We start from the raw sequence: 13,804 nt of genomic DNA, 5'->3' as shown, positions 1-13,804 counted from the left end.
AAGACACAAATTTAACCAAAGTTAAACATGTTTAAACTATAGTTCAGTATATGAATATCTTGTACTTGTAAAAAAAAAAGTGTGGTGTGAGAGTAATAATAATAAAAAAAAAAAAAAGTTACCTCTTTTTACTAAGGTCCAAAAATTAGTTATTGAACTTTTTTCTAATTAACATAAAGAATGATACATTTGCCGTAAAGAAGAATAATTTAATCAGAACTTCACATTAGTTACAATCTGTTATAATTTTCTTATTTTAATTCTAGAAAAAATATTTTCCGGTGTTTATCGTGAAACTTGGGTATACTTGCCGTTCTTCATTTAGCCGACCTGCTTGTGTTTAGGTATCATGAGAGACACCTTGATTATTCTCTGATTATTTGAATCTTGAATCTGCCCTGTACACTGGCGTTTTGTTTGCTGGCTCTCACGGCTTTAGATCTTGGCTACCATTTTCTGTAGTCAAGGAGACATTTGATTCCTTTTTTAGGAGTGGAGAGCCTGTTAACAGAGACCCACCTGACAGTCAGGTGTGTCTTCAGCTCTAGATGCCTCGCAAGACTGAATAGCTGGACTCAAACTCAAACCGGCAAGATGCCTCGCAGAAAAAATGATATTGCGATAACCGTGGATGATGGTAAGTAGATTTTATTATCAGAAGAGGATCATTCCAATGCATGTTGATTCAATTTGATTCAGTGTATACTAGTAGACTGTTCGTTTCAAACGCATCCATCTACATATGAATGGGTTGGGTAACTATTTGCAACTTTTATTTACTGTTCTGATATAGTTTTTATATTCTGATGGAGTGCAGTTGATGATTTTACAACTGGCAGGCATGTGTTGTGATGTTGTGTTTCCTGCTGTTATATGTTTGTGAGTGAGTTTTTGAATGATGACCCTTATTTAACAGGTTTACCTAATTTATGGTAATTGTTTTAATGATTAACACAATATATCATGTATGCCATGAATGCACTCATCTGACAGGATGTTAAATAGTTGTGTTATTGAGTTATTGTGACAGTATTTTTAAAATGAAAGAAATTCTCATGATATTAATTCAGTGTATGTGTGTGTGTTACAGTTGGGATGGAAATCGATGCAGAATATGATAGTGGAAGTGATGGTAAGTTTTGAAGATGGCTGAATTTTTTTTTATTAACATAATTATTGTTTATCATTATTATTTATTATAATATTACTTTCGATAATATTATTGTATTATTTTTAATTACTATTTTGAATATGCATGCCATGCAGTGATCTTATAAGATGTATTTTGTCAATTTTTTATATTTAATTAAAATATAATATGAATGTATGTATATGTATATATATATATATATATATATATATATATATATATATATATATATATATATACACACTCTCACACACACACACATTTTCTCTATATTTTCAGTGGATTCAAAAAGAAGAGCAAAAGGCAGGAATAAACCGAAGCCTGCTGCTCGAGGAAGGAAAGCCAAGCCTGCCGATAGCGTGGAGGAGAGCGACGAAGAGGAGGAGACTCCACGGAAGAGGAAAGGCCGAAAGAAAAAGGAAGTAAGTGAAGATGAGAGCGAGGAAGAGCAGAAAGGAAGAAGAAAGAAAGCAGCAGGTGCGAAGAAGAGGGCTGCCAAGAAAGATGACTCAGAAGAGGAGAGCGAAGAGGAGAAAGGAGATAAAAGAAAAGGAAGGAAAAAAGGCACAACTAAGAAGGATAAAGAGGTGGAGAATATCAAGGAGAAGAAGGGGAATGGCAAAGCAGCAGGAAAAGGAGGGAAGGATAAACAGGAAGATAAGGATAAGAAAAAGAACAAAGGCAAAAACAGCAGGTGCAGTATTCTCTAGCCTCCCTCTCCACGCCACACACACACACACATGGTGCCGTTCACTCCTCATTACCTCCACAGCCATACACATCTATTGCCATAAAAGAACTTTTGAATGTTCTCAACTATTCATATTACAAAATTTGTGGTAAAATGCAGCCAAGGACCTAAAACCTCTGAACAACCTTGTTATCATAATATTGTATTGTATTGTATTGATTGTATTGCTATAAATAAATAAAAATATTATATTTATTTAATTTATTTAAAGTTTTAATCATTTACTAAACCTATGTATAGGGTCCATTCAGGGTGATTGGGACACTTTTTGCCATTGAAATGACTTGGAAAAAGTGTCCCAATCAACCTGAATTCACTCCTATATATATAGACTCGTCACTATATTATAGAGTATTATAGCAACCAATGTAAAGTAGTACTGTTGTTATTGGCTATACATTTTTTGGTTTCAGTTGGACATTTCATTCTTTTTCTTTTTTCTTTTGCCTTCCAACTGATGATCTGGAAGTGCTTTTCATGGCCATCCTGCTCACTAGAACTTTTGACTTGACGTGACCAAAACAACAATATCCTTGTGGAATATACTGTTAAACTGGACTTAAAGGACTGACTGCTGACTCTTGGGTCTCGGCTTTGTTCTGCTGCAGTTCATCATCAGACAACAATTCAGAAGACGAGTCTCTGTCTGAGGGAGAGATGGCCCGACTAAAAGAGGAAGTGGAGGAGAAGAAAAAGCAGATAGCGACACTTCGGAACAAACCCTGGCGCATGAAGAGGAAACTCAAATGCCTGAAGTAAAACGGATTTCCTCCTACTCATTGTTTGAGCTCTTGTTTCTGTCACCTCTTACTCAAATGAAGTTCATTTATTTAGCATGAGTTTCATGTTTGTTTGTGCTTCATTAAAGCTTACAAGTTGCTGTGCTTCTGCTTTCTTGCATTTTCACGCCTCAATGCACTTTAAGCTGATGTTTAAAGGAGCTCTTACTGGCTACACATTCTTACTGGCTCTGAAAATTATTTTTAGGAAGCATGGTAGTAATTTGAATTAGAATCAGTATGACAACATGGCACTTTTGAAGTTTACAAAAAGTTTCGGTAAAGAATCACCATCATCCAAAATGTGTTCGATTGCACTTTGAGATAAAACACTTGACACAGAGACTACGCCAATGCATTCATTACCTAGTGGCCTCCATCTGAACCTTTACCTCAGACTGCCCAGTGGAATTGACCAGTGTGGGTGACAAACGAGAGTTTGGACAAGTGCCCTCAGAAGTTAGTAGTGACTGACACACTGCCCAAGAAAGCATCAATAACATGGGCCCTGAAGCTGTAGGGAAAGAAACAGTGCCACATAAGGGACACTCACTTGGCAAAGCTTCATGGGTAACTTCTGGTTGGTGAGTGGAATGTTACAGTTTCATGAGCTTGATGCTGTTTTATGCATGCTGATGTTTCTTACAATTCTCTTCAGAGATCTCATGTACCAAGTGCCATAAGGTCATATGGTCATGTCCAAACAATACACAGATGTCGATATGGTCCACCATGGGTTATAATGAGGTGCTTTGTAGGTTTGAGTTTTAGTTCAGTTAACTACAATTACACTGGTACCCATACTATTTCCATGTGAAAACATTAAAGGGTTGGTTCATCCAAAAATGAAAGTTCTTTCATCATATACTCAACCTCATGTCATTTCAAATCAAACCTGTATGACTTCTTCTCTTCTTTTGCCTATACAATGAAAGTCAAAGGGGTCTAAAACAACACTGGACCCCAGTGACTTTCATTTTATGGACAACCCCCCCCCCCCAAATATCTTCTTTTGCTTCACATTTGGGTGAACTATCCCTTTAAGTAATATCCGTTTATTAGTGAATTAGTTCATCTTGTGTCCATCTGGACCATTCACATTCATTATTCATTGATGAGTTAATTAATTGGCTGTAGGCTCAAGTTACAGAGTGTGAAGGTTGTGAGTGAAACATGATATTTGTTCCTAGTATTATCTCTGGTGCTTGCTGAATGGCCATGCTGCGTAATACACGCAGATATTTAGATATTGTGTCATACATTTTATTTCCATGCTAATACAAGTTTCTATTTATATCACCTGTTAGAGAAGCCCAGGGGTTTGTAGAAAAGTTTGAAGGGGCTTTGGGCAAAGGAAAAGGAAGGAGACTCTATGCATTCAAAGTCATGATGGCTAAGGTACAACATTAAATATTCCACAGTGTCATGTTACATTTTAAATGCAATCACTGAATATTTTTTGTTTGTTCGTTTCTCAGAAATTAATCAAATTCAATAGAGACTTTGAAAACTTCAAGACAGCCTGCATTCCCTGGGAGAGTCGGATAAAAGAAGTTGAAAGTCTGTTCATCTCTGTTTCTTTTTCTTTTTTATCGAAATCTGTATTTTCAGAGTTCAGTGTGTTTCTTATTCTCTTCTCAACTGTTTTATTCTCATAGGTCACTTTGGGTCATCTGTTGCCTCCTACTTCATTTTCCTGCGGTGGATGTATGGATTAAACCTTGTTCTCTTCGGCTTTGTGTTTGGACTTGTTGTTATGCCAGAGGTGAGATGTGATGCTAATGTCTTTGTTTAAACACCTTTTGGGCAATGTACACTACCGTTTATTGTAAAAATCGTAATATTGTAAATTTTATTACAATTTCTATTTTCATATATTTTAAAGAGTCATTCTTCCTGTGATGGCAAAGCTGAGTTTTCATTCCTCCATTCCATTCCTCCTGTCTTCAGTGTCACATGATCCTTCAGAAATCATTATTATATGCTGGTTTGCCTCTCAAGAAACATTTCCTATTATTATCAATGTTGTGCTGCTTGATATTTTTGTGGAAACCGTGATTGGTCAGACTGGTAACCGAAAGGTTGCGGGTTTGATTCTCAATACCAGCAGGAAATGAATGAAATGCACTTGAGCAAGGCACCAACCCACAATCGCTCCCCGGGTGCCACAGCAATGGCTGCCCACTGAGTGTTCACTACTCACTGCTCCTAATGTGTGCACTAACTTGAATGGGTTAAATGCAGAGTACAAATTCCAAGTATGGGTTATCATGTCATAAAAGAGAAAATTAAAATAAAAGCTACACTAATATGATCTGTGTCTTTCTCTTTGTAGGTTCTGATGGGCATGCCTTACGGCTCCCTTCCCAGAAAAACAGTCCCCAGAGAAGAACAGGATACTGCCATGGACTACTCTGTCCTGTTTGAGTTTGGCGTAAGGATTTTTCACTATTGGATTCTGTGTAAAAGAGGTTGTAAGATTGCTATTGTCTTATTTGGATTATACCTTTAGCATTTTTTTCACAGGGTTATTGCAAGTACTCCGTTATGTTTTATGGTTTCTACAATAATCAACGAAGTATCGGATTCCTCCAGTTCCGGTTACCTCTGTCATATCTTTTGGTTGGTGTTGGGATATTTGGCTACAGTCTAATGGTGGTTATCAGAACGTGAGTCTAATAACTACATCTGCAGCATTGACAGTGACACTCTGTATAGGGTTTTGCTCACTGAAAATGCTCTTTTTGCTGATAATGTGGAGCCTCTTTCTTTCTTTCTTTTTTTAATGGCCTTCCTTCTTCTAGAATGGCAAGAAATGCCAATGAAGGAGGAGATGGAGCAGAGGATAGTGCCTTCACCTTTTGCTGGAAGCTGTTTACCAGCTGGGATTACCTTATAGGAAACCCAGAGACAGCTGACAACAAGTTCGCATCCACCACCACAAGCTTCAAGGTTAATAACAGCAATCGTATCAAAGAATGGTACACTGTGCTGTGAAAACCTCTGCATAGCTAGACTGATCAAATCAAACATTAACTTAATGTTATAATTCCTCAGGAATCTATAGTGGATGAGCAGGAAAACCTAAAGGATGAGAACATTCACCTGCGCCGCTTTCTACGTGTCCTAGCCAACGTTCTCATCCTGTGCTGCTTGGGTGGGAGCGGATTCCTCATCTACAATGTGGTCAAAAGATCTCAAGAATTTGCCAAAAAGGACAGGAATGAACTGACATGGCTTCAAAAAAATGAGGTACCCCTTTTCTTTTACCTTTCAATTTATTAATATGATGGTACATGAAAAAAAAAAGAAGGAAATTGTGAAACTCTGTGTCTTCTTCGGTCAGGTTGAAATTGTGATGTCCCTGTTGGGCTTGGTGTGTCCACCTCTGTTTGAGGTCATAGGGGAGCTGGAAGACTATCACCCTCGAATCGCCCTAAAATGGCAGCTGGCCAGAATCTTTGCCCTCTTTCTGGGCAACCTGTACACTTTTCTGTTTGCTCTGTTTGATGAAGTCAATGCAAAGGTATGACCATAGAGGGTCTAGTAACCATAAACATAATGAAAAGAGGATATTACTCTGCTTAAGAGTTTTGGGATCAGCCCTTACACATATGCCTGTTACATTTTATGTGAATCATTTCTTTGGTCTTGTATGTTCACAGCTTGAAAATGAGAAACAGATAAAAAATGAAACCATCTGGGCTCTTAAAGAATACTATGACAACTACACCTTACAGTACAATGTCACAGAAAACATTCCCCCTCCAATCACCTCCCCAGCTGATGTCATCAGGGGGCCATGCTGGGAGACAGAAGTTGGCATTGTAGGTATCGTCAGCACCAACATCACCATCACCAAACTTATCAGTAACAGTCAGTGCTGAACATGTACAGTGTTGCCTACTATTTTCAATGGAAAGTAGCTAAAGCCTGCTCAAAAATGTACTACATGTCACTGGATGACGTAATGCGCCAATTGTCAGCACTTTACATCCGTTTTTTTCTCCTAATCCGTGCTCACATGTATTTTAATATAATATATAGCCTAATGTCCAATAAAGCTACATATTTTCTGTCAGAAAATGGAACAAGTATGTCACAGTGACTGATTACATTTTAACCAGCAGTCCAAATATCACTATATTTGTTGTTAGCTGACAAGTTGCTAAGTTGGCAACACTGACCCTATAGTGCTTGACAAAATATTAGTCACAAAAATCTATTTTTTGAAATGGAACAGTTTAACCCTAAAATGTAAAAGTACATCTAAAAAAAGGTTTGCATTTATCATATTTGATACATCAGGCTTTTATGGTATATAGAGTGTGAAATAGTCACAGCAGGGGTGGCGAACTCCAAAATTCAGCTCCAGCCCCAATCAAACACACCTGAACCAGATCATCAGGGCCCACGTCTGAAAGCTTAAGCGCTGCCTTCGGAGGATGCATTCCAAGGTAGAAAGGCATCAAGGAACGTCCGAATCCAATGTTAGCTTCACTTCCTGTCTCCTCCTGACATACCTTCATCTGTTCGATTTTTGAAGGCAGCATAGTTGTATCTTTCGCTGACTTTAATATCCCACAATCCCGTGCTTTCCATTCTGTGACAGTTCAGCTGAGAAATAAAGATGCCGTCTGAAAGTTGCGGTTGCTGGTCAGTTTGTGTGTAAATGTACGTTTTTGGCCAACGTTTGGCCACTTCTGATGTCATTTCTAACGAGTAATTACTATTGATATAAAATATTCACTTTGTTTTCACCAATGCTCCCTCTATTATGCCTTAAAAGCATTAAACCATTACGCTGCCTCAGAAGTCTGTCTGAAATCAGATTTGTGAGGTACTTTTGTGCGCAAACGCACAAGTGCAACAAGAACTTAAGTTGCTTCAGTCTGGTAAATGTTAATTTTGAAATATTACTGACAATACAAAAGTTATACAAATGCCTTTTACTTGCTAAAAAAGTATGATCTATCAAACAGAGTGCCGAAGTCATGCAGTAGATTGTGTGCAACAGGTTTCTCAGCAATGTTTGATTCATGCTGATAATTCAAAGGCCTTAGAAATTCATGTATCAAACATAATACAGTAGGCTTTATATGGTTAAAATGTACTGCTTTATTTCCTCACAGGAGTTTGTGAAGCTCACCGTATCCGACATCCAGGTGACATATCTGACCATTCTGATAGGGGACTTCCTACGAGCCGTGATTGTGAGATTCCTCAACTATTGCTGGTGTTGGGATCTTGAAGCTGGGTTTGTAAGTCCAAGCTCACACCCTGCTGTTATTCAAGTTACTCACGTAACACTGTGTAAACAAGCTGGAACAGTATCAGTTTGATGACCTCTGTCAGATGCACATTTTAGTTGTTAAGTTTAATTCTTAGCAATTTAGCGATGATGGGACGTTCCCATCAAGAAGAGGGCAGATGTTAGAAACCTGACTGACTGTGAATATGTCAGGTTAAGTATATTCTCATCAAAGGTTTTTTGTGCTCAGAAAAAATGACTGCTCTATATGGCTTTGCCCTGTCGCCCTCATTTTCCTGTCACTCGATATAGGTAACATACTACTCATTCATCCGAGGTCAACTGAACTCCATGAGAAGGTGGCAGGATAGGTGATAGGGCTGCTTTTCAACCAGAGTCACAGAGAGACACACTACACCATTCAGGGCACTTAATTACAGAGAGAGAGAGAGAGAGAGAGAGAGAGAGGTATCTTTTACTGTGACATCTCTTTCTGTGTTGTCATGCATACAGATATTTATGCATGTGTGTTTGTGTTTCTGCAGCCATCTTATGGAGAGTTTGACATCAGTGGTAATGTACTTGGGCTCATCTTCAACCAGGGAATGATCTGGTAAGTAGATCATGCGAGTAAAAACACAGCATCTCGACGATGGACAGTGTGATGGCCTCACATAATGTGTGTGTTTCAGGATGGGCGCATTTTACGCCCCTGGGCTGGTGGGAGTAAACGTGTTGCGTCTGCTGAGCTCCATGTATTACCAGTGCTGGGCAGTGATGGCCTGTAACGTTCCCCATGAGAGAGTGTTCAAAGCCTCACGTTCTAATAACTTCTACATGGGATTGCTCCTCCTCGTCCTCTTCCTCAGTCTCATGCCTGTGATCTACTCTATTATGACCCTGCCACCATCTTTTGACTGTGGACCCTTCAGGTAGCTTTTAAACCTTATCAATGTACTAATCCTTGAAAAAGACTCACTGTGGTCAAAAATGGGAAAAAGTGGAAAAGTACAGAATGCCTGAACAAATTATTCCTGTAGGAATAGATTTGTTATCCCTATTCATGTATTAAGTATGGAAGCCCATTTACTCCACATAAGAAAAAGAAATCATGCTTTGGTAAATCATGATTATGCCATGAAAAGTCAAAATTATGACATACTAAGTAATTATAAGATAAAGTCGAAATTACAGTTGTAATTGAAATTATTCAACCTCCATTGCAAATCACTTTCAGCTGTTTGCCTTGAAAAAATCAAACAAAAGTAATTGAAATAGCTCAACACAACAAATGTTTCAAGTGGTTTCCCCAAATTCAACTGAAAATGCAACATTTAATGACTTCTGCAGTCTCAAACTTATTCAACCCCTTCATGGCAAGCATCTTTAGTACTTTTACCCTTTTGCTGTTATGGCCTGCTGCAAACAAGATGTATACCCAGACACCAGCTTCTGGCAGCGTTTCTGAGGAATCTTAGCCCATTCCTCATGAGAAATGGCCTCCAGTTCAGTAATATTGTTGAGTGTGTGTGCTGCAACTGCCGTCTTCAAATCCCACCAGAGATTTTCTATGGGGTTCAAGTCAGGTGACATTGATGGCCACTGTAGAATCTTCCAGGACTTCTTCTGCACCCAAGCCTTGGTGGAATTTGAAGATGCTTGGGATTCAGCTTCCTCCCTGACGGCATGACGTTTTCTCCTAGGATTTTCTGATACTTAAATGAATTCATCTTGCCTTCCACACGTTGCAGGTTTCCAGTGCCAGAGGATGCAAAGCAGCCCCAGAGCATCACCGAACCACCACCATGCTTAACTGTAGGCAGAGTGTTCTTTTCAGCATATGCTTCATTCTGCTTCCTCCCGAAAAGTTCCAGTTTTGTTTCATCGCTCCACAGAACAGAATCGCAAAAAATTCTGTGGCTTTAATTAATATGATTTTGAGCACTTTTCTTGTGCTTTTGAATCAGTATGCAGTGTACGTCATGGAGTTCTGGCATTGAAATCGCATGCATTTAGTACACGCCTTACTGTGCAAGCTGAAACCTCAGTGTCTGTTGCCACCAAGTCTTGCTGCAGGTCTTTTGCAGTCACTCAAGGGTTTTTTCTGAATCTGTCTTCTCAGATATCTGATTGCAGCCATTGATAGATTTCTTTTAACTGCCCCTTCCAGATAGTGTAACCACTGTCTTTAACTTTTAACTTGAGAACTATGCTTCCAACGGTGTCTCTAGGAACATTTAGTGCCTTTGCAATGTTTTTGTATCATGTTCCTTGTTTGTGAAGAGCAATGATATCTTCACTTAACTTTTTGGACCATTTTTTGACTTAGCCATATTTCTAATATACAGTCAAACGTGACACTGAACAAACCTAGCCAGTTCAGATATTTCATGCGTTCTAGCTCAATCACACCAGGTACAACTAATGGAGCCCTTCATTAGTTGCATCAGGTGTGTTTGAGACAACACCTGTTTTGCAGATTTGTGCTGTTGCGAGGGATTCTATTCAGGGGTTGAATAATTTTGAGCCTGCAAAAGTCATTAAAAGTTGCAATTTCAGTTGAATTTGGGGAAACCACTTAAAACATTTTTGTTCATTGCAAACAGCTGAAAGTCTGTAAATTATGCCAATAAACCTGATTTGCAATGGGGGTTGAATAATTTCGATTACAGCTATAGGCCTATATATGATGCATGTACATAGTACAGTATGTCATAATTTTGACTTTATATCATAATTTTGGCTTTTTATTTATTTAGAGTACAGAATGTACAAAATTATAACATTTCATCTCATAATTCCTTCTGTCTTTTTAATCTTAATTACACATGATATTTTTCTTATTTATGGGGAAATGAGCTTTCATGATTAAAGGCAAATTAATACAGGAGATCTGATAAAATACTTGCAACTTACTTAGCTAAGAGGTTATAAAACAGTGATAAACATAAAATGTGTGTTATTTGCAGGATATTTTGAACAAGTATGTCTTAAAATGTTACAAAAACATCTTACTACAGTATACAGTAATAACAAGCTTGTTTCATGTTGGTCCATCAATATGGAATAAAAATGTATATTTTAAATTGTCATACATTTTTAGACCAGCAAAATAGGGCCTAGACCGTGAACTCTGTCGTAGATTTTTCCCTAAACCTAACTATCTGGGTCGTCTCCAATCGACGTTCCCTTCCTACTCTAAGTCTACCTGGGTCGTCTCCAATCGACGTTCCCTATAGTCTACCTGGGTCGTCTCCAATCGACGTTCCCTGGGTCGTCTCCAATCGGCGTTCCCTAACGTCTCCAATCGACGTTCAATATATAGTCTACCTAACTAACTTGCTTCCCTAACTAGCTTTCTTGCTGCGCAGCAATGATTGACAAACAGACTTCCACAAATATCCTTTAAATGCTTTAATCATGGCCGGAAGAGTTCCCGAGCAGTTCTCAGGGAATCTCTCCCAAGAAGAAGCAAGGGCGGAGGATCTCAGACAAATTCCATTGAGAATCCCACCAGTTAAAGGAACACTCCACCGTTTTTTGAAATAGGGCTTATTCACCGTCTTTCCTACATTTAGATAAGTTGGCAAACGCATTTTTGTCTCAGTGCATGCATTGTTTAGTTGTTTCACCACCGCTAGCTTAGCTTAGCATAATGAATGGAATCCTTTGTTGCCAGCTAGCATGTCATGAGTAAAAGTGATAAAAAAAAAGAAAAGAATTACTTCTTGTGGCCTGCGTATTCACAACGAGTACAAATAGCAATGCAGATTAGGTGATTTCCTAGGCAGATACTGACTTGGGACTATATTGGGGTGAAGCATAGGCAAAGCACTGCTACTTGGGCGCAGAGATATCACACTCACCACCAGTTTGTGTTGACTCTCATCCTCACGTCCTCAGGCTGTTGAGCGACTGCAACCTCCTCCTCCTGTCGTTCTATTTCCAAAGCACGCAGCTCCTCTTCTGAAAACTCTGGTTCATAGAGGTATGGTTCTGGCTCTTGACTGTCTGAGAAGTCACCCTCCGCGTCTCTCAAAAAATCCGCCATGTTCATCGCCATTCACTATGTCTACTGTAGGAAAAATAGCCGGCTACTATTCACGCTGGTATGTTGACAGAAGTTGGGGGATTTTAGGTGTTGTGTGATATCTCTGCGCCCAAGTAGCAGTGCTTCGCCTGTGCTTCCCCCCAAGTCAATATCTGCCTAGGAAATCGCCTAGTCTTAATCTGCATTGCTATTTGTACTCGTTGTGAATATGCAGGCCACAAGAAGTAATTCATTTTTTTATTTTTTATTTTTTTTAATCTCTTTTACTCATGACATGCTAGCTGGCAACAAAGGATTCCATTCATTATGCTAAGCTAAGCTATCGGCGCGCTGCCAAACTAAAACAATGCATGCACTGAGACAAAAATGCATTTGCCCACCTATCTAAATGTAGGAAAGACGATGAATAAGCCCTATTTCAAAAAACGGTGGAGTGTTCCTTTAATAGAATACAACAGTTTTTATAGAATAGGGAGGTATGGCAAAATTATATGAATTTAATTGGTTCTTCATATGCAAACCCTTCTGTTACTAGGTAAAGCAAACTTTGTTTTAATGATTACTTCATTGTTAATCACAAGGTTCTAACCTAGTCATCTATCTAGTTTCATTTCCCATATTTGTTATTTTTACACTCACACAACCAAAGTCAAAGGGGTATGGCAACATAACATACAACATTCAAAAACACAGGACAGAGCGTTTTAGTACATTGTGTTTCAAAGTGTTAGTTTTGTTTGGCCTAAAAAGGGAAGTAAGGTTAGATGTTAGAGTTAATATTAGTTTGATATACAGTTTACTATTTTATTCATTAAAAATCCACCACATCTCATATTTTAATTTTTCTGTTGAATCATAAATGTCCTGAGCAATATGAGATCCACGTCTCTCCACAGTGGTAAAGATAAGATGTTTGATGTGATCACGGAGACTATAGAGAAGGACTTGCCATCATTTATGGCAGACATCTTCAGTTATGCATCCAACCCAGGCCTCATCATTTCTGCAGTCCTGCTCATGGTGTGAGTAGTCACCTAATGTGAAGTATAAAGGTAAATGTTATGGTTTATTTGCATTTAATAAAACTATCTGTATGTCTTGTCTCTGACAGGTTGGCTATTTATTACCTGAATGCTGTGTCCAAAGCATATCAGAACGCTAACATGGAATTAAAACGCAAAATGCAAATGGTTGGTAAATGTTTTTGTAAATTATGGTAAAGTTGTCTGACATCAGCAGTGTCAGCCATTGGTTTATATTTTCTGCTCCGTCATATAGCAAAGAGATGAGGAGAAGAACAGGAGGAACAACAAGGACAGCACCAACCAGGTGATGAAAGACCTGGAGGATCTTATGCCCAACAAGTCCCTGATTCCCCCTCCATCTGCTGAAGAGGCTGGTCAGTGGGCTAAACAACTCGTTGAACTAGTCATGACATGTTTATTTTGCCGTGTTTCCCCTACTGGTGTTCACATTGTAGGAGAGACTTCAAACTTGAGAGTGGAACAGTCTTCATTCATAATGGAGTGTCTGTTTCTGTGACAAACTTGCCATTTTTATTACAGAGAAACCAACTGACCAGCTTAGCAAGTCACCAAAAGTGACTGGCAAACCAGGTGCTGCAGCCACCGGGAAAGGGGTACATGTTCAGAGAGATGTGTCTTTGGCTGCGGCAAATCCTCGGGCACCAGTGACTCGCCCTCCAGGTCCCAGGCCACCTGGGCCTCTCCCAGGTAATGGCCGTGGACCTCCACCAGGTCAAGGGATGGGAAGAGGGAGAGGTGGACCACCACCACGAAGATAAGGCTTTAAGAATGTACAG

At 39.0% G+C, this 13,804-nt stretch overlaps 1 protein-coding gene across 1 annotated transcript; it reads left to right on the top strand.

The window, feature by feature from the left end:
- The first annotated feature begins 496 nt into the window (after window positions 1-496).
- On the top strand, window positions 497-13,804 carry tmc2b (transmembrane channel-like 2b). The gene is made up of 20 exons (XM_084113273.1): window positions 497-637; window positions 1,091-1,132; window positions 1,430-1,844; window positions 2,510-2,656; window positions 3,988-4,078; window positions 4,159-4,240; window positions 4,339-4,445; window positions 5,016-5,114; window positions 5,207-5,349; window positions 5,485-5,632; window positions 5,738-5,932; window positions 6,027-6,206; window positions 6,346-6,507; window positions 7,813-7,941; window positions 8,477-8,544; window positions 8,624-8,863; window positions 12,879-13,004; window positions 13,094-13,172; window positions 13,261-13,381; window positions 13,548-13,804. The coding sequence occupies exons 1-20, from the start codon at window positions 595-597 to the stop codon at window positions 13,784-13,786; spliced, it is 2,856 nt and encodes a 951-aa protein (XP_083969399.1). The 5' UTR covers window positions 497-594; the 3' UTR covers window positions 13,787-13,804.

This window comes from Abramis brama, assembly GCF_963993115.1.
Source record: "Abramis brama genome assembly, chromosome: 5".
Classification (NCBI taxonomy): Eukaryota; Metazoa; Chordata; class Actinopteri; order Cypriniformes; family Leuciscidae; genus Abramis; species Abramis brama.
The sequence above is the reverse complement of the archived record's forward strand: the minus strand, read 5'-3'. Positions and strand labels throughout refer to the sequence as shown.